This window comes from Anomaloglossus baeobatrachus, chromosome 8, assembly GCF_048569485.1.
Source record: "Anomaloglossus baeobatrachus isolate aAnoBae1 chromosome 8, aAnoBae1.hap1, whole genome shotgun sequence".
Taxonomy (NCBI): Eukaryota; Metazoa; Chordata; class Amphibia; order Anura; family Aromobatidae; genus Anomaloglossus; species Anomaloglossus baeobatrachus.
This window is the reverse complement of record NC_134360.1, coordinates 6155394-6180702: the sequence shown is the minus strand read 5'-3', so window position 1 is coordinate 6180702 and position 25309 is coordinate 6155394. Positions and strand designations below refer to the sequence as shown.

The following is a 25309-nucleotide window of genomic DNA, read 5'->3' as shown; positions in this document are numbered from 1 at the left end:
GAGTGTGAGAGTGAGTGAGAGGAGAGTGTGAGAGTGAGGGAGAGTGTGAGATTGAGCGAGAGAAGGAGAGTGTGAGAGTGAGTGAGAGAAGGAGAGTGTGAGAGTGAGCGAGAGAAGGAGAGTGTGAGAGTGAGCGAGAGAAGGAGAGTGTGAGAGTGAGTGAGAGAAGGAGAGTGTGAGAGTGAGTGAGAGGAGAGTGTGAGAGTGAGGGAGAGTGTGAGAGTGATCGAGAGAAGGAGAGTGTGAGAGTGAGCGAGAGAAGGAGAGTGTGAGAGTGAGTGAGAGAAGGAGAGTGTGAGAGTGAGTGAGAGAAGGAGAGTGTGAGAGTGAGTGAGAGAAGGAGAGTGTGAGAGTGAGCGAGAGAAGGAGAGTGTGAGAGTGAGCAAGAGAAGGAGAGTGTGAGAGTGAGCAAGAGAAGGAGAGTGTGAGAGTGAGCAAGAGAAGGAGAGTGTGAGAGTGAGCAAGAGAAGGAGAGTGTGAGAGTGAGCAAGAGAAGGAGAGTGTGAGAGTGAGCAAGAGAAGGAGAGTGTGAGAGTGAGCAAGAGAAGGAGAGTGTGAGAGTGAGCAAGAGAAGGAGAGTGTGAGAGTGAGCGAGAGAAGGAGAGTGTGAGAGTGAGCGAGAGAAGGAGAGTGTGAGAGAGGAAGAGTGTGAGAGTGAGCGAGAGAAGGAGAGTGTGAGAGTGAGCGAGAGAAGGAGAGTGTGAGAGTGAGCGAGAGAGGAAGAGTGTGAGAGTGAGCGAGAGAAGGAGAGTGTGAGAGTGAGCGAGAGAAGGAGAGTGTGAGAGTGAGCGAGAGAGGAAGAGTGTGAGAGTGAGCGAGAGAAGGAGAGTGTGAGAGTGAGCGAGAGAGGAAGAGTGTGAGAGTGAGCGAGAGAAGGAGAGTGTGAGAGTGAGCGAGAGAAGGAGAGTGTGAGAGTGAGTGAGAGAAGGAGAGTGTGAGAGTGAGTGAGAGAAGGAGAGTGTGAGAGTGAGGGAGAGTGTGAGAGTGAGCGAGAGAAGGAGAGTGTGAGAGTGAGCGAGAGAAGGAGAGTGTGAGAGTGAGCGAGAGAGGAAGAGTGTGAGAGTGAGCGAGAGAAGGAGAGTGTGAGAGTGAGCGAGAGAAGGAGAGTGTGAGAGTGAGCGAGAGAAGGAGAGTGTGAGAGTGAGTGAGAGAAGGAGAGTGTGAGAGTGAGTGAGAGGAGAGTGTGAGAGTGAGGGAGAGTGTGAGAGTGAGCGAGAGAAGGAGAGTGTGAGAGTGAGTGAGAGAAGGAGAGTGTGAGAGTGAGTGAGAGGAGAGTGTGAGAGTGAGGGAGAGTGTGAGAGTGAGCGAGAGAAGGAGAGTGTGAGAGTGAGCGAGAGAAGGAGAGTGTGAGAGTGAGTGAGAGAAGGAGAGTGTGAGAGTGAGCGAGAGAAGGAGAGTGTGAGAGTGAGCGAGAGAGGAAGAGTGTGAGAGTGAGCGAGAGAAGGAGAGTGTGAGAGTGAGCGAGAGAGGAAGAGTGTGAGAGTGAGCGAGAGAAGGAGAGTGTGAGAGTGAGCGAGAGAAGGAGAGTGTGAGAGTGAGTGAGAGAAGGAGAGTGTGAGAGTGAGTGAGAGAAGGAGAGTGTGAGAGTGAGGGAGAGTGTGAGAGTGAGCGAGAGAAGGAGAGTGTGAGAGTGAGCGAGAGAAGGAGAGTGTGAGAGTGAGCGAGAGAGGAAGAGTGTGAGAGTGAGCGAGAGAAGGAGAGTGTGAGAGTGAGCGAGAGAAGGAGAGTGTGAGAGTGAGCGAGAGAAGGAGAGTGTGAGAGTGAGTGAGAGAAGGAGAGTGTGAGAGTGAGTGAGAGAAGGAGAGTGTGAGAGTGAGTGAGAGAAGGAGAGTGTGAGAGTGAGTGAGAGAAGGAGAGTGTGAGAGTGAGTGAGAGAAGGAGAGTGTGAGAGTGAGTGAGAGGAGAGTGTGAGAGTGAGGGAGAGTGTGAGAGTGAGCGAGAGAAGGAGAGTGTGAGAGTGAGTGAGAGAAGGAGAGTGTGAGAGTGAGTGAGAGGAGAGTGTGAGAGTGAGGGAGAGTGTGAGAGTGAGCGAGAGAAGGAGAGTGTGAGAGTGAGTGAGAGAAGGAGAGTGTGAGAGTGAGTGAGAGGAGAGTGTGAGAGTGAGGGAGAGTGTGAGAGTGAGCGAGAGAAGGAGAGTGTGAGAGTGAGCGAGAGAAGGAGAGTGTGAGAGTGAGTGAGAGAAGGAGAGTGTGAGAGTGAGTGAGAGAAGGAGAGTGTGAGAGTGAGTGAGAGAAGGAGAGTGTGAGAGTAGGTGAGAGGGCGCAAAGGATAGAGACAGAGAGAGACTTAGTTACTATTCCGGGCAATGCCGGGTACTGCAGCTACTGTTAGATAAGTATGAACTAAGCCCATGTTATGTAGTCTGGGAAAGAAATACATTTCCACCCAGTTTACGAGTCCAGTTGTATCTGTGCCTGAATGTGGGGTGGTATATTCTGTCATTCCCAGAATGTACAGGTGGAAGGCGACAGCACAGACAATAAGCTCTCGTTTGGTAAAGAAATGCTGCTATGTCTAAGAGATATCATTCCGATTATTATCACCAACTGTTTTAAAATGTAACTTTTATTGATAAATTCTTGATAAATTATATTAAAGTAGGACATATTCACTTAACCAAGCTAAAAAAAAGTGGGAAGCTGAGCTGTTTATTACCAGTGATGAGTGGACTGCTCGGTGGTCGGGAGCTCGGTAAGCATAACGGGTATTTAGATGCTCGGTGCTCAGTAGTCGTTTACCAAATGTAATAGAAGTCAATGGGTAACTCGGGTATTTATCCGGGAAATCTTCTGGAAAAATGCTCATGTTCCCCATTGACTTCCACTTTACTCAGTAAACGAGTAACGAGCACCCGACCACCAGTCAGGTCACTCATCACTAATTGTATCAGCCCTCCACATATGTGACCTTGTATAAAAGTAGTCATATTAAGCCATGATCCTGGCTCTATGTAGCTTGTTACCTCTCTACCACATTCCTCCATTCTGCCATTCCTCGGTGGTCACTCTGTAACTCGAAGTCTGTGACACCACCGAAAAAAGACCGCCCCAAGGTTATAATCCAGCCTCGTGCTCCCAGATTTAAGCTTTACTGCAAAATGTTTCACTCTTTGCTGAGCTCAGGAACGGCCCACGTGTGGCTCTATAATTAGTGGTGCAAACTGCAACAATTTGCTGTCGACTGTAAAATACCAAATATTTCATCTAAATAAACCCAGCCCCAGTCTTCGGCAATCACTACTGATTGGGGTAGAGCCCCACTTCGCACTTTCCCACCGATAGAGCCGCACCGACCTCTTATATAGGCTGATCCTCATTTCCGCGAGAACTCCTGCTCTCCTTCTTCTCTGTTGATCTCCACATCAGCGGGATTTATGTCACCAGTGTATAATCATCGTCCTTCTATTGGTCTCCAGAAAGCATCTCTCTTGTCCGTTAAACCTTATCCACTTTTCTCATCACTTTTAGAAATTGGCAAGAGAAGTGTAAAATAGCACAAAAACCTACAAATGTATCACTATTTTTGCATTTTTTTTGTGTGAGAAACGTGTCAGTGATTTCCCCCGGAGTGCTGTATCCGCTGCGTCACCGTGTAATGTGCCGGGCCTGGAGTTGTGTCCGGTGGGTGACTTCCCGCTGCCATCCTCCGTCCTCGGTGGTTTACAGACCGCCAGCATAATCATAGTGACAAGTGTAGAAATATGAAATGCAACGAGGCATAAAATCTCCGCTCCTTCATCGCTTCATCAGGACAATGTGATGCAAAATACTAACATCAATAACTAATCATTACATACAAAAAAATTACAAAAATGGCAGATTTTGTCTTTATTGAAATGACTAAGGTGGGAGAACGTGCAGCAGCGATGGTAGTGAGGCTCAGATAGGACTCATCATGCTGCGCAGTGACCGCGCCATTCTTCACATATGAGCGCACAGCAGTCCTGACAAGTGCCGCGGTCATTTTCTGAATAGTTGTCAAGTCATACGAGGAAAGTAGGTCGCAATCCGCCTCAGGAGCTGAGAGACGTTCAGTGAGAAAAATATTTAATAATAACGTCTGCAGCGCATGTTATTATCTCGAGTCTGTGAAATATGGATTATTGTAACCACTCCGCTGTGGACGCGTCTATGTATCCGCTGTTACCTGCTCACAAATTATAAGGTCCATGTACAGCACATGAAGAGGGAAAATTAGATTTCAGACGACGGCTGACAGCGACTCAAAACTGCATGACAAGTCTCATTAATCAGATTAGTGACTGCACGTCGTCCAGCCGCAGTCTCATCCCCATCACCATGGATGTCATGCCTGGTCCCGATAACGAAACAACAAAAAGCCAGCACCAATGTGCACTAAGGCATCAAATATTCCAAACTGCATTATAAGCTGTTTGGAATATTTGCCGTGACGTGGCGAAGCAGCTCAAGAAATTGCAATTTTTTGCCAAAAATCTCAAAATTTTTAAAATAAGTACAGTTTGGAATGTTTAGTGCCGCAGTGCACATTTGGTGCTGGCTTTTTGTTTTTTCTTCATTGAATTGGTCGGTGGTTGACCTCCACCTTGCTATGCACCCCAATTTGGGATGTATTCCATCTGTCTGGATTTTGGCGGTTGGTGACTGTTCACATTAAGTCATCAGGCTTTGTCCACAGGCTATTTACTTCATGCAGCATTTGCTTGGACCTGTCCCGCCCACAGCCATGACTCAGTCATGGGTACGGGATTGAAATAGACCAGGTGAGTGCTGCTAAGAGCAGTTCTACTATTCATATGTGAGGCCGTATGGCACATTTTATAAAAATATTTTAGTGTAGGACTGCTTCAAATGAGATTTGCCGTGACGTGGCGAAGCAGCTCAAGAAATTGCAATTTTTTGCCAAAAATCTCAAAATTTTTAAAATAAGTACAGTTTGGAATGTTTAGTGCCGCAGTGCACATTTGGTGCTGGCTTTTTGTTTTTTCTGGTCCCGATAACGCCAAAAACAAAAAAGGAACCTCACTAACCACTAACCGTTATAATGCTGGTGTCTTCTGTGGCCAAAGGGACATTGGACCCTCTCTAGCACCGTGCGGCCACCGTCCATGCACCCACCGTCCATACACCCACTGTCCATGCACCCACCGTCCATACACCCACCTTCCATAAACCCACCGTCCATGCACCCACCCTCCATGCACCCAACGTCCATACACCCACCGTCCATGCACCCACCGTCCATGCACTCACCGTCCATGCACCCACTGTCCATGCACCCACCGTCCATACACCCACCGTCCATGCACCCACCGTCCATGCACTCACCGTCCATACACCCAACGTCCATGCACCCACCGTCCATGCACCCAACGTCCATACACCCACCGTCCATGCACCCACCGTCCATGCACTCACCGTCCATGCACCCACCGTCCATGCACCCAACGTCCATACACCCACCGTCCATGCACCCACCGTCCATGCACCCACCGTCCATGCACCCACCGTCCATGCACCCACCATCCATACACCCACCATAAGTGCACCCACCGTCCATGCACTCACCGTCCATACACCCACCGTCCATGCACACACCGTCCATGCACCCAATGTCCATACACCCACCGTCCATGCACCCACCGTCCATGCACTCACCGTCCATGCACCCACCGTCCATGCACCCAACGTCCATACACCCACCGTCTATGCACCCTCCGTCCATGCACCCACCGTCCATACACCCACCATCCATGCACCCACCGTCCATGCACCCACCGTCCATGCACCCACCGTCCATGCACCCACCATCCATACACTCACCGTCCATGCACCCACCGTCCATGCACCCACCGTCCATGCACCCACCATCCATACACCCACCGTCCATGCACCCACCGTCCTTACACTCACCGTCCATGCACTCACCGTCCATGCACCCACCGTCCATGCACCCACCGTCCATACACTCACCGTCCATGCACCCACCATCCATGCACCCCACAGTCGATGCACCCACCGTCCATGCACCCACCGTCCATGCACCCACCGTCCATGCACTCACCGTCCATGCACCCCACAGTCCATGCACCCACCATCCATGCACCCACCGTCCATGCACCCACCATCCATGCACCCCACAGTCCATGCATCCACCATCCATGCACCCACCGTCCATGCACCCACCGTCCATGCACCCACCGTCCATGCACCCACGTCCATGCACCCACCGTCCATGCACCCACCATCCATGCATTCACCGTCCATGCACCCACCGTCCATGCACCCACCGTCCATACACCCACCGTCCATACACCCACCGTCCATGCACCCACCGTCCATGCACCCACCGTCCATGCATCCACGCCAATAATTCCCCATTTATATTTATTCTTTGATTTAGCTACCATATTTTTTGGATTATAAGACACACTTTTCCTCCCAGAAATTCGGGAAGAAGATTATCATAATCCAAATGTAGCTTACCAGGGGTGGTGGAGAGGAGTCACAGGAGACAGGGGAGATGCTGCAGGCTGTGAGCTTACTGCGGACAGTGAGCTATGCTGTGGGTGGCTGGCTGTGCCGTGGGCTTGGTGTTGGGCGCTGTGCTGCAGCTTACTGTGGGTGGTGGGCTGTGCTGTGGCTTACTGTTGATGGTGAGCTGTGCTGCAGTTTACTGCAGGTGGTGGGCTGTGTTGCGGGCTTGGTGTTGGGCGCTGTGCTGCGGCTTACTCTGGGTGATGGGCTGTGCTGCAGGCTTGGTGTTGGGCGCTGCGCTGTGGCTTACTGCAGGTGGTGGGCTGTGCTGCAGGTTGTGCTGTGGCTTACTGTGGGTGGTGGGCTGTGCTGCAGACTTGGTGTTGGGCGCTGTGCTTCGGCTTAAGGCCCCGTCACACACAGAGATAAATCTGCGGCAGATCTGTGGTAGATCTGTGGTTGCAGTGAAATTGTGGACAATCAGTGCCAGGTTTGTGGCTGTGTACAAATGGAACAATATGTCCATGATTTCACTGCAACCACAGATCTGCCAAAGATTTATCTCTGTGTGTGACGAGGCCTTTACTGCAGGTGGTGGGCTGTGTTGCGGGCTTGGTGTTGGGTGCTGTGCTGCGGCTTACTCTGGGTGATGGGCTGTGCTGCAGGCTTGGTGTTGGGTGCTGTGCTGTGGCTTACTGCAGGTGGTGGGCTGTGCTGCAGGTTGTGCTGTGGCTTACTGTGGGTGGTGCGCTGTGCTGCAGACTTGGTGTTGGGCGCTGTGCTTCGGCTTACTCCAGGTGGTGGACTGTGTTGCGGGCTTGGTGTTGGGCGTTGTGCTGCGGCTTACTGCAGGTGGTGGGCTGTGTTGCAGGCTTGGTGTTGGGCGCTGTGCTGTGGCTTACTGCAGGTGGTGGGCTGTGCTGCAGGTTGGGCTGTGGCTTACTGTGGGTGGTGCGCTGTGCTGCAGACTTGGTGTTGGGCGCTGTGCTTCGGCTTACTGCAGGTGGTGGGCTGTGTTGCAGGCTTGGTGTTGGGTGCTGTGCTGTGGCTTACTGTGGGTGGTGCGCTGTGCTGCAGACTTGGTGTTGGGCGCTGTGCTTCGGCTTACTGCAGGTGGTGGGCTGTGTTGCGGGCTTGGTGTTGGGCGTTGTGCTGCGGCTTACTGCAGGTGGTGGGCTGTGTTGCGGGCTTGGTGTTGGGCGTTGTGCTGCGGCTTACTGCAGGTGGTGGGCTGTGTTGCAGGCTTGGTGTTGGGTGCTGTGCTGTGGCTTACTGCAGGTGGTGGGCTGTGCTGCAGGTTGTGCTGTGGCTTACTGTGGGCGTCGGGCTGTGCTGCAGACTTGGTGTTGGGCGCTGTGCTTCGGCTTACTGCAGGTGGTGGGCTGTGCTGCAGGTTGTGCTGTGGCTTACTGCAGGTGGCGTGCTGTGCTGCGGACTTGGTGTTGGGCGCTGTGCTGCTGTGCTGCGGATGGTGAGGACTTCAAATAATGGCGCCTGGAGGTGGCGAATGTCCAGATGAGATCTCGGCTTGTAATTGTGCCGAGAGCTTCATCTGTGCACAGACTGCCTCTGTGTGCCATTTCTTTGATGATTGCACCGCCCACAGCTTATGGATGCTCCTCCTGTCTCACAATGCCCGCAGCATCATCCTGCTCCACCACCGTCCCTGCCTCCTTATGACCTTGCTCTATCACCGCTGCCACCCCCAGAACCGACAGCACCGGCTTATAAGATGGACCCCATATTTTTTTCCCCTTTTTTTTTTACTCTAATTAATCCTAAAAAGTATTTTTCAGTGAAAAAAAACCAAACAATCCTTTGTCATCTACCCTATAAGTTAATTCTACGTTCTTGTTTGCGATCCTGTGGATGAGCCGCCCTGTCCGGCACTTCACATCCTTTGTTTTCAGTCAGCCTGTTGTAATACTTACATTCACCTGTGGTGGTGCTACAGGGGGATTGTATAAATATGGCCACAGCTCATCACTAAGCAGAGCCGATCACTTGGGACCTGACTGGGTGAAACTTTATGTTCAGCTTATTGCCGTAGGGCTCATAAATAAAGATTGTCCAAAGTGGAGAAGCCTTATAATTAGAGTTGAGCGATATTCGAGGTTCGCCAATTTCATGTTCGAGTGATTTTGGGGGGTGCTCGAGTCGTTCGACGAACTCGAACGTTTTGCTTAAAGTTCAGCAGTTTGAGTTACGTTCGAGAACGGTTTGATCACCAAAAAGCGTAGCTAGTTACTAGCTGGCTTTTCACTGTAATAGTGTGAGTCACTGTGAATCATGATATTATCAAAACTCAGCGTATAGTGTGCGGGGGGGACGGGGTTTAGCGAGAATAAGAGCGCTGAGAGAATGCCAATCGCCATTTTTTTTTTCCCCCCTAACCGCGCATACAGTGGGGCGGGACTAGCTGTCAGCCAATCACAGAGACACACACTGCATAGTGGATTTTTGCCAGACAAGCAAGGGCATGTGTCATAGGCTGTGCATGTCACATGTCATTGCCTTATAAGACTCGTCCATTTTCCCCGTCACCGCCATTATCTCTCTGCTGTGTGTGGGTGACAGTCACTGCTCCTGCTGCTGCTGTGTGTGCTATAGACATACAGTGCAATCTACACAGCGCTTTAGGGATTAGGGACTACTTGTAATTTCAGCCCTTTTCAGGGCTGCATTACAGCCATTCATAGCCATTGTTGCTAGGCAGGTCTGTGCCAGCGCTGTGCAGGGGTTTATATCACAGCGTCTGGCTACATCAGTTCAGGCAATTCCTTGGGGCATTGTTTCATTGGCAGGGATAGAAAGTGAGACTTCCTCTGCTGACAAGCTAGCTACAGCACCTGTACATTCTACACACCTGTCCATTTTTGTTACGCAATTTTAATTGCAAACAGTGCTGCCAGTTTTAGGGCCATAGTTTCATTGTCAGGGATAGCCAGTGTTGGTTCTTCAGCTGTCAATTTTGCTATACTACCTCTGCATTGTACAGCACCTGTCCATTTTTGCTACGCAATTTTAATTGCCAAAAGTGCTGCCATTTTTAGGGACATAGTTTCATTGTTTGGGATAGTCAGTGTTGGTTCCTCTGCTGACAATTTTGCTAGACCACCTCTGTATTGTACATGACATCTCCATTTTTGCTACGCTATTTTTAATTGCAAAAAGTGCTGCCATTGTTAGGGCCATACTTTCATTGTCTGGGATAGTCAGTGTTGGTTCTTCAGCTGTCAATAAAGCTAGACCACCTCTGCAATCTACACCACCTCTCCATTTTTGCTACGACATTTTAAGTGTCCAATCTGGTCACATACAAAATGAGTGGCAAAAGGACAGATGCTGGTGGAAAGGGGAACAGGCGTGTTGGAAAGGGAAAAAAAGTTTGTGTCCGTGGGGTAGGTGGTAAAGCTACAGTAACATCTGCTGAAGAATGGCCATCTTCCAGCAAAAGTGAGATGTCTACTACTTTCTGTGGACAATCTGATGTGATCCCTTTTTTACGGAACCGAACAACTCTAACAAAGATAAATGATGCACAAAAAAAGAACATGCTTGAATGGATCTCAAGTGCTCCAACAAGTGGCCTCTCCTCCACCTCAACTTCAACATCCAAAAAACAACAGTCCTCTGAGTTGTCATCCCAATCGCACTTGCTTTCTACCAGCTCTCAAGTCTCCACCCGCCCTGCAGAGTATGGGGTAACAGAGATGGCTGAGTCTGCAGAGCTGTTCAGTCACACTATAGGCTGGGAATCAGAAGTCTGCTCCAAAGCTACAGTGAGTACAGACCAGGAAATGGTCTGCAGTGATGCCCAGAAGCTTTGTGAGTCAGATTCAGGCCTCGATGACCAAGTTTCTGAGCATAATGTAGACCCTCATTCCCAAACTGTAACTCCTCTTGGTGGAGACAATGAGGAACATACTGATGACAATGAGACTCAGATACCTGATTGGAATGACAACTTAAGTATTCAGTCAGGGCAGGAAGAGGTTAGGTCTGAGGATGAGGGGAATGCAAACACACAGGTTGATGATGAGGTTGTAGATCCCACTTACTGTCAACTCACAGTCAGGCACTCGAGGAGGTCAACAGAGGCGGTGGAGGAGGATGCGACTGACGAGGTTAGCTTGCGCCTTCCTGGACACAGACGGAGTACTGGAAGCACGTCTACAGCTGCATCTTCAGCCACCACTCTGTCTCTGAGCACAAGTCGGGGTGGCTCTGCAGGTTGCATGTGCTCTAATAGTTGCCTAGCCTGGTACTTTTTTGACATCGCAAAGAATCACCCAACTCATGTGATCTGTAAGATTTGTCGCCAATCTGTAAGTAGAGGCCAAAAACTCACTAGTTTGACTACTTCGTCCATGAACCGTCACATGAATAACAAGCATAAGTCCCAGTGGGAAGCTCACTCTGCTACAATGCGGCCTAGCGGAGCGGGCCAACCACCGTCTGCCCCTTCAAGTGCATCCGCGCTCTCTTCATCTTCTATGACTGTGGGGACATCTGTCATACATGCTTTTCGACGCAGACCTTCCACCTCTTTAACCGCAATAGGTAGTTTGATTGGCAGGTCGTCAGTTGTTTTGGAAGGGGAAATAGGTGCTGGTGTAGAGCTCTCTCAGACATCGAGAGCACCAACTTTGGATGAAGGCAACATCATGTCTCCGCCTGCACTTTCCTCACAGACGAGCAGTTTTCCAGGGACACCCTACTCAACGCCGTCTCCGCACAGCAGCCAGATCTCGGTCCCTCAGATGTGGACAAGTAAAAGACCATGTCCTCCTAGCCATGACAAAGCTAAGAGGTTGACTTTCACCCTCTGCAAGCTGTTGGCTACAGAAATGCTGCCTTTCTGCCTGGTGGACACAGAGGATTTTCGAGACCTTATGTTCGTCGCAGTGCCCCAGTACCAGCTACCTAGTCGACACTACTTCTCCAAGAAAGGTGTGCCCGCGCTACACCAGCATGTCACACAGAACATCACCGCTTCCTTGAGAAACACGGTGTGTGACAGGGTGCATTTCCCCACCGATACTTGGACCAGTAAGCATGGACAGGGGCGTTACATGTCGCTGACTGGGCACTGGGTATCTATGGTGAGAGATGGAGAAGGGTCTGCTGTACAAGTCTTGCCGTCCCGGCGAGGTGTGCGTCAATCCTCTGTATGTAGAAGTTCCTCCACTGCTTCTGGGTCCTCCACCTCCACCCAAAGCCTGTGTGGTCAGGCCACCCGCGTTGTAACTGCGCACAAGGAATCCCGCATACCTCCTTACTATGCTGGCAGCAGAGCTCAACGGCATCAGGCGGTCTTTACGTTGAAATGTCTGGGAAATAAGAGTCACACAGCTGAGGAGTTGTGGTCAGCTCTGGAGACAGAGTTTAGTAAATGGCTGTCTCCACTCAACCTGCAGCCAGGGAAGGCCGTGTGCGACAATGCTGCAAACCTGGGTGCGGCCCTTCACCGGGGCAAGGTGACACACGTGCCTTGTATGGTTCACGTGTTGAACCTTGTTGTCCAGCAATTTTTAACCCACTATCCCAGCCTAGATGGCCTTCTGACCAGGGCACGGTCACTCTGCTCACTTCTGCCGTTCAACCGCCGCAGCTGACCAACTAGCATTGCTCCAGAAGTCTTTCAGCCTGCCGGTTCACCGCCTGACATGCGATGTGGCGACACGCTGGAATTCGACTCTCCACTTGTTGCAGCGACTGTGGCAGCACCGCCGAGCCCTGGTGCAATACGTTATGACGTATAGCCTGGGCCAACGAGATGCAGAGGTGGGGCAGATCGCGCTGCTGGAGCGGTCTCAGATCAAGGACCTATGCACCCTTCTGCACAGTTTTGAGATGGCGACGAATATGTTTAGCGCTGACAATGCCATTTATCAGCATGACAATTCCAGTCATTTACATGCTGGAGCACACGCTAAACACTATTTGGAGTCAGGTGGTGGGACAAGAGGAAGTACAGGCGGATTCATATGCGGAAGGGATACCAAGATCTACAACGTCCAGACGTTCAGCATCACCAAGGCGAAAGGCATGGGATGGTGGGGGAGAGGGATTACAAGGGCGCATGGTAGCAGCCAAACTGTTGAGGTAGGTGCAGGAGCCCAGGAAGAAATGGAGGACGAACTGTCGATGGGCATGGAAGACTCAGCAGATGAGGGAGACCTTGGTCAAATTTCGGTTGTTCGAGGTTGGGGGGAGATGTCAGAGGAAGGAAGCACGGTTTTCAGCTTGCCGCCACAAACACAGCAAGGACTTGGTCCGCATGGATGCGCAAGACACATGAGCGCCTTCTTGCTGCACTACCTACAACATGACCCTCAGATTGTCAAAATTAGAAGTAATGATGACTACTGGCTCTTAGATCCCCGGTACAAGTCTAAATTTGGCCGAAAAATGGCCAGAGCTTTTCACTTATGCCTTGGAGATATTGTCGTGTCCAGCTGCCAGCGTTGTCTCGTGTCTTCAGTGCTGCTGGGTGTGTGCTGACAGATAAGCGCACGCGTCTGTCCAGTGACAATGTGGGCAGACTAACGTTCATCAAAATGAACAAGTCATGGATGCACAAGGAATTTACTACCCCTGTGTCATCCTGGGGACAGTTAAGGATGGCGTATTTTTGAATGTGCTTGATGCTAATCAACACATGCAGTTTGCAACTGGGGCACAAGTGATGCCACTGAAGGGGTGGGTGTCTGTGGGGCCCAATTTTTGGAAAAAAGGGAGACTGTGATTGGAGTCCCCTTGCTGTGTTTTACAGGATTTTAGAAGGGCGTGCCATGCCTATATCTATGTCTCCTCCTCTTTTTACTCGTCCAGCTGTTTTGTTTTCGCATGAGTATATGTCCTTGTCACTTTCCCATGTGTTTGTGGTGTCTTGTGATTTGTTTGTCACCTTTTGGACACCTTAGAAGGTGTTTTCTATGTGTTTGTATGTGTTTGTGTTTGCCTGCCATTGTTTTCAATGGGGTTCAAGTGGTTCGTCGAACGTTCGACGAACTTGTCCTCTGTTCGTCGAACCGAACCGAATTCAAACTCTAGGGGGGTGGCTCATCTCTACTTAAGGCCGCTTTACACACTGCGACATCGCTAGCCGATGCTAGCGATGTCAAGCGTGATTGCACCCGCCCCCATTGTACGGCCGATATGTGGTGATAGCTGCCGTAGTGAACATTATCGCTACGGCAGAGTCACACGTACAGTTAGGTCCAGAAATATTTGGACAGTGACACAAGTTTTGTTATTTTAGCTGTTTACAAAAACATGTTCAGAAATACAATTCTATATATAATATGGGCTGAAAGTGCACACTCCCAGCTGCAATATGAGAGTTTTCACATCCAAATCGGAGAAAGGGTTTAGGAATCATAGCTCTGTAATGCATAGCCTCCTCTTTTTCAAGGGACCAAAAGTAATTGGACAAGGGACTCTAAGGGCTGCAATTAACTCTGAAGGCATCTCCCTCGTTAACCTGTAATCAATGAAGTAGTTAAAAGGTCTGGGGTTGATTACAGGTGTGTGGTTTTGCATTTGGAAGCTGTTGCTGTGACCAGACAACATGCGGTCTAAGGAACTCTCAATTGAGGTGAAGCAGAACATCCTGAGGCTGAAAAAAAAGAAAAAATCCATCAGAGAGATAGCAGACATGATTGGAGTAGCAAAATCAACAGTCGGGTACATTCTGAGAAAAAAGGAATTGACTGGTGAGCTTGGGAACTCAAAATGGCCTGGGCGTCCACGGATGACAACAGTGGTGGATGATCGCCGCATACTTTCTTTGGTGAAGAAGAACCCGTTCACAACATCAACTGAAGTCCAGAACACTCTCAGTGAAGTAGGTGTATCTGTCTCTAAGTCACCAGTAAAGAGGCACACCACATCCTCTGTAAAACATGGTGGAGGCAACGTGATGGCATGGGCATGCATGGCTTTCAATGGCACTGGGTCACTTGTGTTTATTGATGACATAACAGCAGACAAGAGTAGCCGGATGAATTCTGAAGTGTACCGGGATATACTTTCAGCCCAGATTCAGCCAAATGCCGCAAAGTTGATCGGACAGCGCTTCATAGTACAGATGGACAATGACCCCAAGCATACAGCCAAAGCTACCCAGGAGTTCATGAGTGCAAAAAAGTGGAACATTCTGCAATGGCCAAGTCAATCACCAGATCTTAACCCAATTGAGCATGCATTTCACTTGCTCAAATCCAGACTTAAGACGGAAAGACCCACAAACAAGCAAGACCTGAAGGCTGCAGCTGTAAAGGCCTGGCAAAGCATTAAGAAGGAGGAAACCCAGCGTTTGGTGATGTCCATGGGTTCCAGACTTAAGGAAGTGATTGCCTCCAAAGGATTCGCAACAAAATATTGAAAATAAAAAATTTTTTTTTGGGTTTGGTTTATTTGTCCAATTACTTTTGACCTCCTAAAATGTGGAGTGTTTGTAAAGAAATGTGACAATTCCTACAATTTCTATCAGATATTTTTGTTCAAACCTTCAAATTAAACGTTACAATCTGCACTTGAATTCTGTTGTAGAGGTTTCATTTCAAATCCAATGTGGTGGCATGCAGAGCCCAACTCGCCAAAATTGTGTCACTGTCCAAAGATTTCTGGACCTAACTGTACTTACCTGCTCGGTGACGTCACTGTGAGGGGAGCTTCCTCGTTCCTGCGGTGTCACACGTAGCAATGTATGCTGCCGCAGAAACGAGAAACAACCTCGTTACTGCAGCAGCAATGATATTTGGGAATAGGGGGCATGTCACCGATTAGCGATTTTGGTGTTTTTGCAACGTTTCAAAATCGCTAATAGGTGTCACACGCAACGACATCGCTAACGCGGCCGGGTGTGCGTCACAAATTCCGTGACCCCAACGACATCACTTTAGCAATCTTGTAGCGTGTAAATCGGCCTTTATAACCCATCCCCGTGGTGTGATTGGCAGCCAGTGCCATATTGCAGCACCCGTCATTGCCATCCACCTCCCCCATGAAGCCTGAAGCCTGTGCTTACTACATATATACTAGACTAATGCATAAAATAAAGAAATCATCATAGGTCCAAGTCCTCTAAAGAAATGGAAAACAAAAGCAAAAAAAAATGTTTTTAATAATCCAAAAAATATAAGTGTTTTAATCGCTCCCATTTTCTCAGTTTCATAAAAAGAGTTTAAAAAGTCCTTGCATTTGTGGACGTCTATTAAAATGTAAAATTCACACATATCTGCTCTAAAAAAAACCTCCCCCCACGGGACCATCGATGAAAAATAAATAAATATTATGGCTGTAAGAAAATAGCGCATAAGACTCATTTGTTTTTTCAAAGTTTTGATTTTTTTTTTATTACTAAAATATAAAGAAATACATAAGTTCTTTAATCCCGCGGATTGTAGACGCGATGCCGGATCATCTCTACTGCACAATGTGCCATCAAAAACAACCCAAAAAGCTATCGCGGAATTGCATTTATTTCACCATTTGGTAATCGGTCCCGTTTTGCAGACCCCAACCCCTTGCTACGGCATTTTACAGCCATTTTACAGGATTGAAATTCAGGCCTCATTGACTTATATGGGGTTCAGGGTCCAGAGTCAAGTTCGGATCATGAACAAATTTTTTTTTAAGGTCCTGCCGAACCCGGCAAATCCGAACATGCCCAGGTCCGCTCATCAGTAATCCCAGAATTGCATTGACAAGCCCCAATATCCGCGCTGACCTCTGCATTCGTTGCTCGCTCCCTGTCTAATACATTTCTTTGCTCATTTGCATTTTTGGAAGTTTATTTTTTATCTCCGACCATATATAAGAGTCTGAAATAGCAATGAATTCACTGACTGCATTATAGCAATTTAGAGGGTTTTTTGTCCGTTCCTTCTGGCTGAAAGCAGAATTGTGAATGCAGCTCTGGACTCTCATTCCTCATTAGTAGGATGTCGCTCCTCTGCAGATATTTACCATGGGAATAGATATATAATGGCTTCTTGTACCATTTAGTAGACACTGCCTCGCTCACAGGACAGTGTTGTACACATGCAGCTTCTTCGTATTTGCTCTTACAGAGTGTCTTTCCGCTCACTGCACCCTCCAGATTACAATACTCCTATATGGATACATTGTTACTCTTCTGCACTGATACAGGCATGAGCAGTCAGAAGACATGACGTGTCCTCCAGCTTCCTCCAGCTTCACCCGGAGGTTCTGTCTCTGGAGGAGAAGAGACGGAGCGATCAGATCTATATATTCATGGTAAAGCTCCTCCAGGATTCTGTATTCTACAGCAAAGAGTCTGTTTATTAAATACAAGCAGCTCAGAACCCGGGAAAAGACATGGTATACAAGCGTTCAGCGTGTGCGGAATCATCAGTATCAGGAGCGCATCATCATTTATGCAGATTTCCCGCCTCAGAGCTGAGTGCTGATTGGAGGGAGCAGGTCATGTGATGTGTACTTGTGTATTGAGGGGGTGTGGCCTCAGCATGCCCCGCCCTTTATCAGGTGTGCAGAATTATTAGGCACTTGTTTCCCTCAGGCAAAATGGATAAAAAAATAACATTATCTGTCTCTGAAAAGTCAAAAATTGTTAAAAAGTTTAGAGAGGATGCAGCATTGTGGAGATCGCTCAGATATTGGGGCGAACAGCAAAGGGTTTGTTGTAAATAGTCAACAGGGAGCAAAAAGCAGGTTAAAGAGAATAGTCACATAAACGGCCAAACATCCAAGAAGAATCAGATGTGAAGAGACCAGGAAGCCATGGTCCTCCAGTGCGGCCATATTCCAGAGCTGCAGGAGGAGGCTGGAGGTACGAGACACGGCTGAGGCGATGAGGCAGAAGATCACCACTGAGCAAGACACCGAAGTACAAGGCGTTCAGTGCTCAGAGACATGGCCAAGGTGAGGAGGCTGAGCCCGACCACTACTGAGCAAGATACTGGAGTACAAGGCGTTCAGTGCTCAGAGACACGGCCGAGGTGATGAGGCAGAAGATCACCACTGAGCAAGACACAGACGTACAAGGTGCTCAGAGACACGGCCGAGGTGAGGAGGCTGAGCCCGACCACTACTGAGCAAGATACTGGAGTACAAGGTGTTCAGTGCTCAGGGACATGGCTGAGGCGATGAGGCAGAAGATCACCACTGAGCAAGACACAGACGTACAAGGTGCTCAGAGACACGGCCAAGGTGAGGAGACTGACCCCAACCACCACTGAGCAAGACACAGACATACAAGGTGTTCAGTGCTCAGAGACACGGCCAAGGTGAGGAGACTGACCCCAACCACCACTGAGCAAGACACAGACATACAGGTCAAGGTGAGAAGACTGAGCCCGACCACCACTGAGCAAGACACAGAAGTACAAGGTGCCCAGTGCTCAGAGACACGGTCAAGGTGAGGAGGATGAGCCCGACCACCACTGAGCAAGACACAGACGTACAAGGTCTCCAGTGGTCAGGGACACGGCCGAGGTGAGGAGACTGAGCCCAACCACCACTGAGCAAGACGCAGAAGTACAAGGTGTCCAGTGCTCAGAGACACTGTCAAGGTGAGGAGGCTGAGCCCAACCACCACTGAGCAAGACACAGAAGGACAAGGTGTTCAGTGCTCAGAGATACGGTGGAGGTGAGGAGGCTGATCCCAACCACCACTGAGCAAGACGCAGAAGTACAAAGTGTTCAGTGCTCAGGGACACGACTAAGGTAAGGAGGCTGAGCCCAACTACCACTAAGGGATGTATCATGATCATAGAATACAACACAGAAGAGGAAGGGATGTGCCATGATCGGAGAATACAAGACGGAATTATAATATATTTTAGTAATAACAGACGTAAAAGTGCCCTGTGCCTATAAGTTAGTATGATTACATAGTAGTTGATAGCAATGATATCCTTAATAAATTAATAGAAATGTCTAGTGACGAAAAAACAAATTAATTAAATTCAGTGTAATAGGACATCAGTATTGCACAGTGCCAACGTGTAGAAAACCCATTCCAGGGGTCAAAATAATAATTATTAAAAAATGTAAGAATGATATTAACCAAATCTAGCACATTACTGCCCCGAACACCGCTACAATGCACGTTTCGCTGTCGCTTCATCAGGGAGTGAAGATCATATTTTTTCAAGGTTCTTTGTTTGAAATAGAAAACATTTTGATATCTCCAAAAAGTTACAGAGTGATCGGGAAATACAATGCACTGTGTATCCTCTTGTCCGGCCATAGTAGTCATTTTCCTCTGATCCTTAGCTCACCTTGGGTTCATTCACCTCATGCACGCACGGTCCTGTACCGGCCCTACTCTTCCGTGCCTGGAAACTGCCCATCCTACTGGCGTTTGCTCCTCTTCTTCTGGGGGTTCTGTTTGTATATTCCAGAGGCTCCATAGACAAGGAAGTTAGAATAAAAAATAAGTCTTGATCTCTAAAGATGATTTTTGGTAATCTTTTAGCTCATTTTTTAGTATACAAGGTGTAATAATCAATTTTAGGAGTAAATATCCTGCATAATATTACACCGTGTGCAGAATTATTAGGCAAGTTGTATTTCAGAGGATTTTTTTATTATTGATCAACGACTATGTTCTCAATCACCCAAAAGACTCATAATTATCAAAGCTTAATATTTTTGGCAGTTGGAGTGCGGTTTTTTAGATTTGGCTTCTTAGGAGGATCTGTCTGTGCAGGTAACTATTACTGTGCAGAATTATTAGGCAACTTACTAAAAACCAAATGTATTCCCATCTCACTTGTTTATTGTCACCAGGAAAACCAATATAACTGCACAAAATATAGAAATAAACATTTCTGACATGCAAAAACAAAACCCAAAAAATGAGTGCCCAATATCGCCCCCTTTCTTTCTGATGACACTCAGCAGCCACCATCCATAGATTCTGTCATTGCTTGATCTGTTTATGATCAACATTGCGTGCAGCAGCCACCACAGCCTCCAGCCACCACAGCCTCCAGCCACCACAGCCTCCAGCCACCACAGCCTCCAGCCACCACAGCCTCCAGCCACCACAGCCTCCAGCCACCACAGCCTCCAGACACTGCTCCCAGAGGTGGACTGTTTTCCCTCCCTGTAGATCTCACATTTTATGAGGTGCCACAGCTTCTCTATGGGGTTCAGATCAGGTGAACAAGGCGGCCATGTTATTTTTTTTCATCTTTTAGACCTTTACTGGCCAGCCACGCTGTGGAGTAGTTGGATGCATGTGATGGAGCATTGTCCTGCATGAAAATCATGTTTTCTTGAACGATAGCGACTTCTTCCTGTACCAGCTTGAAGAAGTTGTCTTCCAGAAACTGGCAGTAGGTCTGGGAGTTGAGCTTCACTCCATCCTCAACCCAAAAAGGTCCCACAAGTTGATCTTTGATGATCCCAGCCCATACCAGTGCCCACCTCCACCTTGCTGGCGTCTGAGTCGGAGTGGAGCTCTCTGCCCTTTACTGATCCAGCCTCTGGCCCATCCATCTGGCCCATCAAGAGTCACTCTCATTTCATCAGTCCATAAAACCTGTGAAGAATCAGTCTTCAGATATGTCTTGACCCAGTCTTGAGGTTTTATCTTATGTTTCTTGGTCAGAGGTGGTGGTTTTCAGCCTTCCTTACCTTGGCCTGTCCCTGAGTATAATTAATAATAATTAATAATAATAATAATTTTATTCATTTATATAGCGCTATTAATTCCATAGCACTTTACATACATTGGCAACACTGTCCCCATTGGGGCTCACAATCTAGAGTCCCTATCTGTATGTCTTTGGAGTGTGGGAGGAAACCGGAGTACCCGGAGGAAACCCACGCAAACACGGGGAGAACATACAAACTCCTTGCAGATAGTGTCCTTGGTGGGATTTGAACCCAGAACCCCAGCGCTGCAAGACTGCAGTGCTAACCACTGAGCCACCGTGCCGCCCTGCATATATATACTATATATATACTATATATATAGTATAGCACACCTTGTGCTTTTTGATACTCCAGTAACGTTGCAGCTCTGAAATATGGCCAAACTGGTGGCAAATGGCATCTTGGCAGCTTCACGCTTGATTTTCCTCAATTCATGGGCAGTTATTTTGCGCCTTTTTTGCCCAGCACGCTTCTTGCGACCCTGTTGGCTATTTGCCATGAAATGCTTGATTGTTCAGTGATCACGCTTCAAAAGTTTGGCAATTTAAAGACTGCTGCATCCCTCTGCAAGACATCTCACAATATGGACTTTTCAGAGCCCGTCAAATCTCTCTTCTGACCCATTTTGCCAAAGGAAAGGAAGTTGCCTAATAATGAAGCCCCCCTTATATAGGGTGTTGTGTCATTACACCGCACTCCTCCTCATTACAGAGAGGCACATCACCGGATTTACTTCATTGGTAGTTGGCTCTCACTATACAGCCTGGAGTAGGACGACGTGTATAAAAAGTATCATGTGATCACAATACTCATTTGCCTAATAATTCTGCACATGGTGTAGACGGAGCTATATTACCCGGCTGTGATTGACGTGTGAATTTATATGGAAATGCAGCGAGCTTTCATTCCAGATTCCTGTAATCTTTGATCTCATCAGGAGGAGATATAGATGCAGGAAAAACATAGACAACCTGCGCCAGAAATAAAGCAATGAGCGCTGATGTGGCTCCAGCGACGAGAGCCTGACGCGTCTCACCTACGATCACACCCATCTGAATGCATATGCCTAACATGGTAAAGAAATTCCAGGACAATCACCCGCGGCCGTGAATACTTATGAGAACGTGAATGTGGCGTCATTGTCTGAGCTGGGCACTGGAATGTATCTATTGTTTCTAGAACCTGTTGTGTCTGAATGTATCATTTTAATGATGAATCGTGCACTTTCCCTTCTTTGCAGTTCTGTACAGTGGAAGGGTTTATAACGGCTCTGGTGGACGAGTTTCCCAAAGTGTTGCGCACCCGACGAGAGATCTTTATTGCCGTTGTCTGCGTTGTTTCTTATCTCATTGGTTTGTCCAACATAACTCAGGTAAGAATCCTCGAGTCACATCCTCGTCAGGCGCGAGTGGCCGAACTCCAAGAATAAAAAGTGAATAAAAGCTGGATTTCTTATATCACATGGTTCTAAACACGGTAAACAGGCAGCAGCCCCACACAGCTACCGCTATACCGTATGTACTAATGAGCCGACGGGGTCCCTATAATTACATTAATCACCTTGGGCACCCTCTTCTGAATTCAGATCAACATCTGATATAAATAGTTTCATAGTTGCAAAGGTTTAAAGTAGACTCAAGGCCATTGAGTTCCTATAACCTGACATGATGATCCAGAGGAAGCAAAACTCCATCAGGCAGAGATTGAGCTCAATATTAGAGAAAAAAATACAAACTCCACACAAGGGAATCAGACGAGGTCCCTGGATCAGTGGCCATCACAGAACCACTAATCATAACCTGCAATATTATATTTGTACAGGCTCCTCTTGAATTTTAGTAGTGAATCAACCATTATAACATCGTATGGCAGAGAGCTCCATAGTGTCACTGCTCTTAGGGTGGCTTTACACGCTGCGATCTCGCTAGCGTGTGTACCCGCCCCCATCATTTGTGCGACACAGGCAAATCGCTGCCCGTGGCGCACAACATCGCCCAGACCCGTAACACTACTTACCTGCCTAGCGACGTCGCTGTTGCCGGCGAACCGCCTCCTTTCTAAGGGCGCGGTTCGTTCGGCGTCACAGCGACATCACTAAGCAACCGCCCAATAGAAGCGGAGGGGCGGAGATGAGCGGGACGTAACATCCCGCCCACCTCCTTCCTTCCTCATTGGCAGCGGCCGCAGGTAAGGAGAGCTTCCTCGTTCCTGCGGTGTCACACATAGCAATCTGTGCTGCCGCAGCAACGATGACCAACATCGTACACGCAACAGCAACGATAATTGGGAAAAGGGGGTGATGTCACCAATGAGCGATTTTGAACGTTTTTGCGACGATTCAAAATCGCTCATAGGTGTCACACGCAACGACATCGCTAACGTGGACAGATGTGCGTCACAAATTCCGTGACCCCAACGAGATCGCTTTAGCTTTAGCGATCTCGTAGCGTGTAAAGACACCTTTAGAGTAAACAATCCATAGTCTCACTGCTCTTACAGAAAATAATCCATAGTCTTACTGGTCTTTACAGTAAAGAATCTATAGTCTTACTTCTCTTACAGTAAAGAACCCATAGTCTCACTGCTCTTACAGTAAATAATCCATAGTCTCAGTGCTCTTACAGTAAAGAACCCATAGTCTCACTGCTCTTACAGTAAAGAACCCATAGTCTCACTGCTCTTACAGTAAAGAACCCATAGTCTCACTGCTCTTACAGTAAATAATCCATTGACTCACTGCTGTTACAGTAAAGAATCCATAGTTTCACTGCTCTTACAGAAAATAATCCATAGTCTCACTGCTCTTACAGTAAAGAAGCCATAGTCTCACTGCTCTTACAATAAAAAATCCATAGTCTCACTGCTCTTACAGAAAATAATCCATAGTCTTACTTCTCTTACAGTAAAGAATCCATAGTCTCACTGCTCTTACAGTAAAGAATCCATAGTCTCACTGCTCTTACAATAAAAAATCCATAGTCTCACTGCTCTTACAGAAAATAATCCATAGTCTTACTTCTCTTACAGTAAAGAATCCATAGTTTCACTGCTCTTACAGAAAAGAATCCATAGTCTCACTGCTCTTACAGTAAAGAATCCATAGTCTCACTGCTCTTACAATAAAGAATCCATAGTCTTACTTCTCTTACAGTAAAGAATCCATAGTCTCACTGCTCTTACAGTAAAGAATCCATAGTCTTATTGTTCTTACAGTAAAGAATCCATAATCTCTCTGGTCTTACAGTAAAGAATCTGCATCTGTAATTATGATTAAACCTTCCTTCCTCTAGGTATACAGGATTCCCATTTGTCCTGTTGCAGGCCTAGGTGTGAAGAAATCATTATACAGATCTGTGTACTGTCCCCTAATATATGTGTACATTGTAATATCACCCCTCAGCCCTCATTTTTCCACACTGAATAAGCCCAAGTTTAATAACCTATCTTGGTATTACAAGAACAATAACCACTGAGTCAAAAGTCTACCGAGTCTCATGCCCGAGTCATCATCCAAGCCCGCGATAGCACATTAGCACGCCCATGTTTGCAGGATATTGCGCTTATTCTGGAGGCTGAGGAACTGTAGCTTTGTGTTTATTGTCATTGCATATACATATTATAGGTTTAATCTGACACTTTCTTTCTTTATAGGGTGGAATATACGTATTCAAGCTTTTTGATTATTACTCTGCCAGTGGCATGAGTCTGCTGTTCCTTGTGTTCTTCGAGTGCATCTCAATATCATGGTGTTACGGTAAGAAAAGTGATACAATACATTGTACCAAACTGTTGACATCTCTACACTCCCGACGAGTCTGTTCTGTTATTTCTACATAATTATAAATAATTTGGCAACTGGATGTTCCCATTCCCTTTGTCAGAGGAGTCACATCCTCATCTGTGATACCCCCACTTTAGTCATACGTTTCACAGTGAAAAAAGCGCAAAGACAAATCATACAGATGTAAGGAATTATTATTTCATAGAATAATTAATAATTATTTACTAAAATATACTTAATATATAATTATAATCTTTTTATCTATTTATTTATTATTGTGATAATGGATCGCTCAGGACTTTAGCACATTCCGGGCTCTGCTCTTCTTCACTTCCCCAACATGCGTCGTCTTCTTCCTCCACTTTGTCCAGGGCTTCAGACGGAGCGACACAAGTCATTACATCACAACGGGAATGGTCTGGTCAGAACCTCAAGGGACACATTGTAATGTTCTGATATCAGAGGTGGTGCCGGCAACCTCAAAACAAAATAAAAATGGAGGAAGGGAGCGTTACATCCCAAAGACAAGTAAAGGAGAGGCCAAAGAGGACTGTAGGCAGGACTGCGGTGGCGAGACTGGGGAGCTCCCATAAAGACTTTCCACACTCCCTCGTCAACCATTATGTTAATTACAATGAAATCCCCCACGTTCCGACATAATCCATGGTGTAATCTCCTATGATGCCCATCAATTCCTATAGGCTCCATATTGATACAGGTAAAACATATCTTTGTACCGTGTTAGCCTTGTTTTAGGCTCCATAGGAATTTACTCCATTGGATTAAATTGGAATTTTGTGGATTTATTTTTAATTCATTAATTGGTGGTTGAGGGAGTCTTTATTCAAATAAACTATTCTTTCCTTTGTGTATTTAAACACTCACTGGGGGTTTGGTAGTATCTCTGAATAAGATGTAGCGACTGGTTTATTGTTGAAACACATTGGATTGAGTTCTACTTCTTTGTTTTCTGTGCACGAATGTACTGTGAATTTTTAACTTTTTGAAGTAAACGGAATTTTTATACATCCCTGACTGCTGTCCGCTGGATTCAATATCTTTATGGACTTACTGGGTTAGTAAAGGGGGTCTCTGATAGACCCCTCTCATTACTAACATCTGGGCATGATGCCAGTTGACAATATACAGCTGATATCAACCTTAAAAGTATTATCCTGATTGCCAACGCACCAGGGCAATGGGGAAGAGTCGAACAAAGCACCAGAATTGGAGCATCTAATGGATGCACCAATTCTGGGGCAGCTGCGTGCTGCTATTTTTGGCTGGCAAGGGCCAAATAACCATGGGCTCTCCCAGCCTGATAACACTAGCCCTCAGATCTCTGCTTTACCTTAGCTAGTTATCAAAAATAGGGTGGAGCCCACGCTCATCTCTAGATGTGATGTTACCGGTC

The 25309-nt window shown here is 47.4% G+C and overlaps 1 protein-coding gene across 1 annotated transcript in view; it reads left to right on the top strand.

Moving 5' to 3' along the window:
* Positions 1 to 25309, top strand: part of SLC6A1 (solute carrier family 6 member 1) — a 214176-nt gene that overhangs the window by 181051 nt on the left and 7816 nt on the right. The window contains exons 11-12 of the mRNA XM_075321266.1: positions 21355 to 21486; positions 23766 to 23868. Of these exons, the coding sequence (XP_075177381.1) occupies positions 21355 to 21486; positions 23766 to 23868 (235 nt within the window). The remainder of the gene's footprint in view (positions 1 to 21354; positions 21487 to 23765; positions 23869 to 25309) is intronic.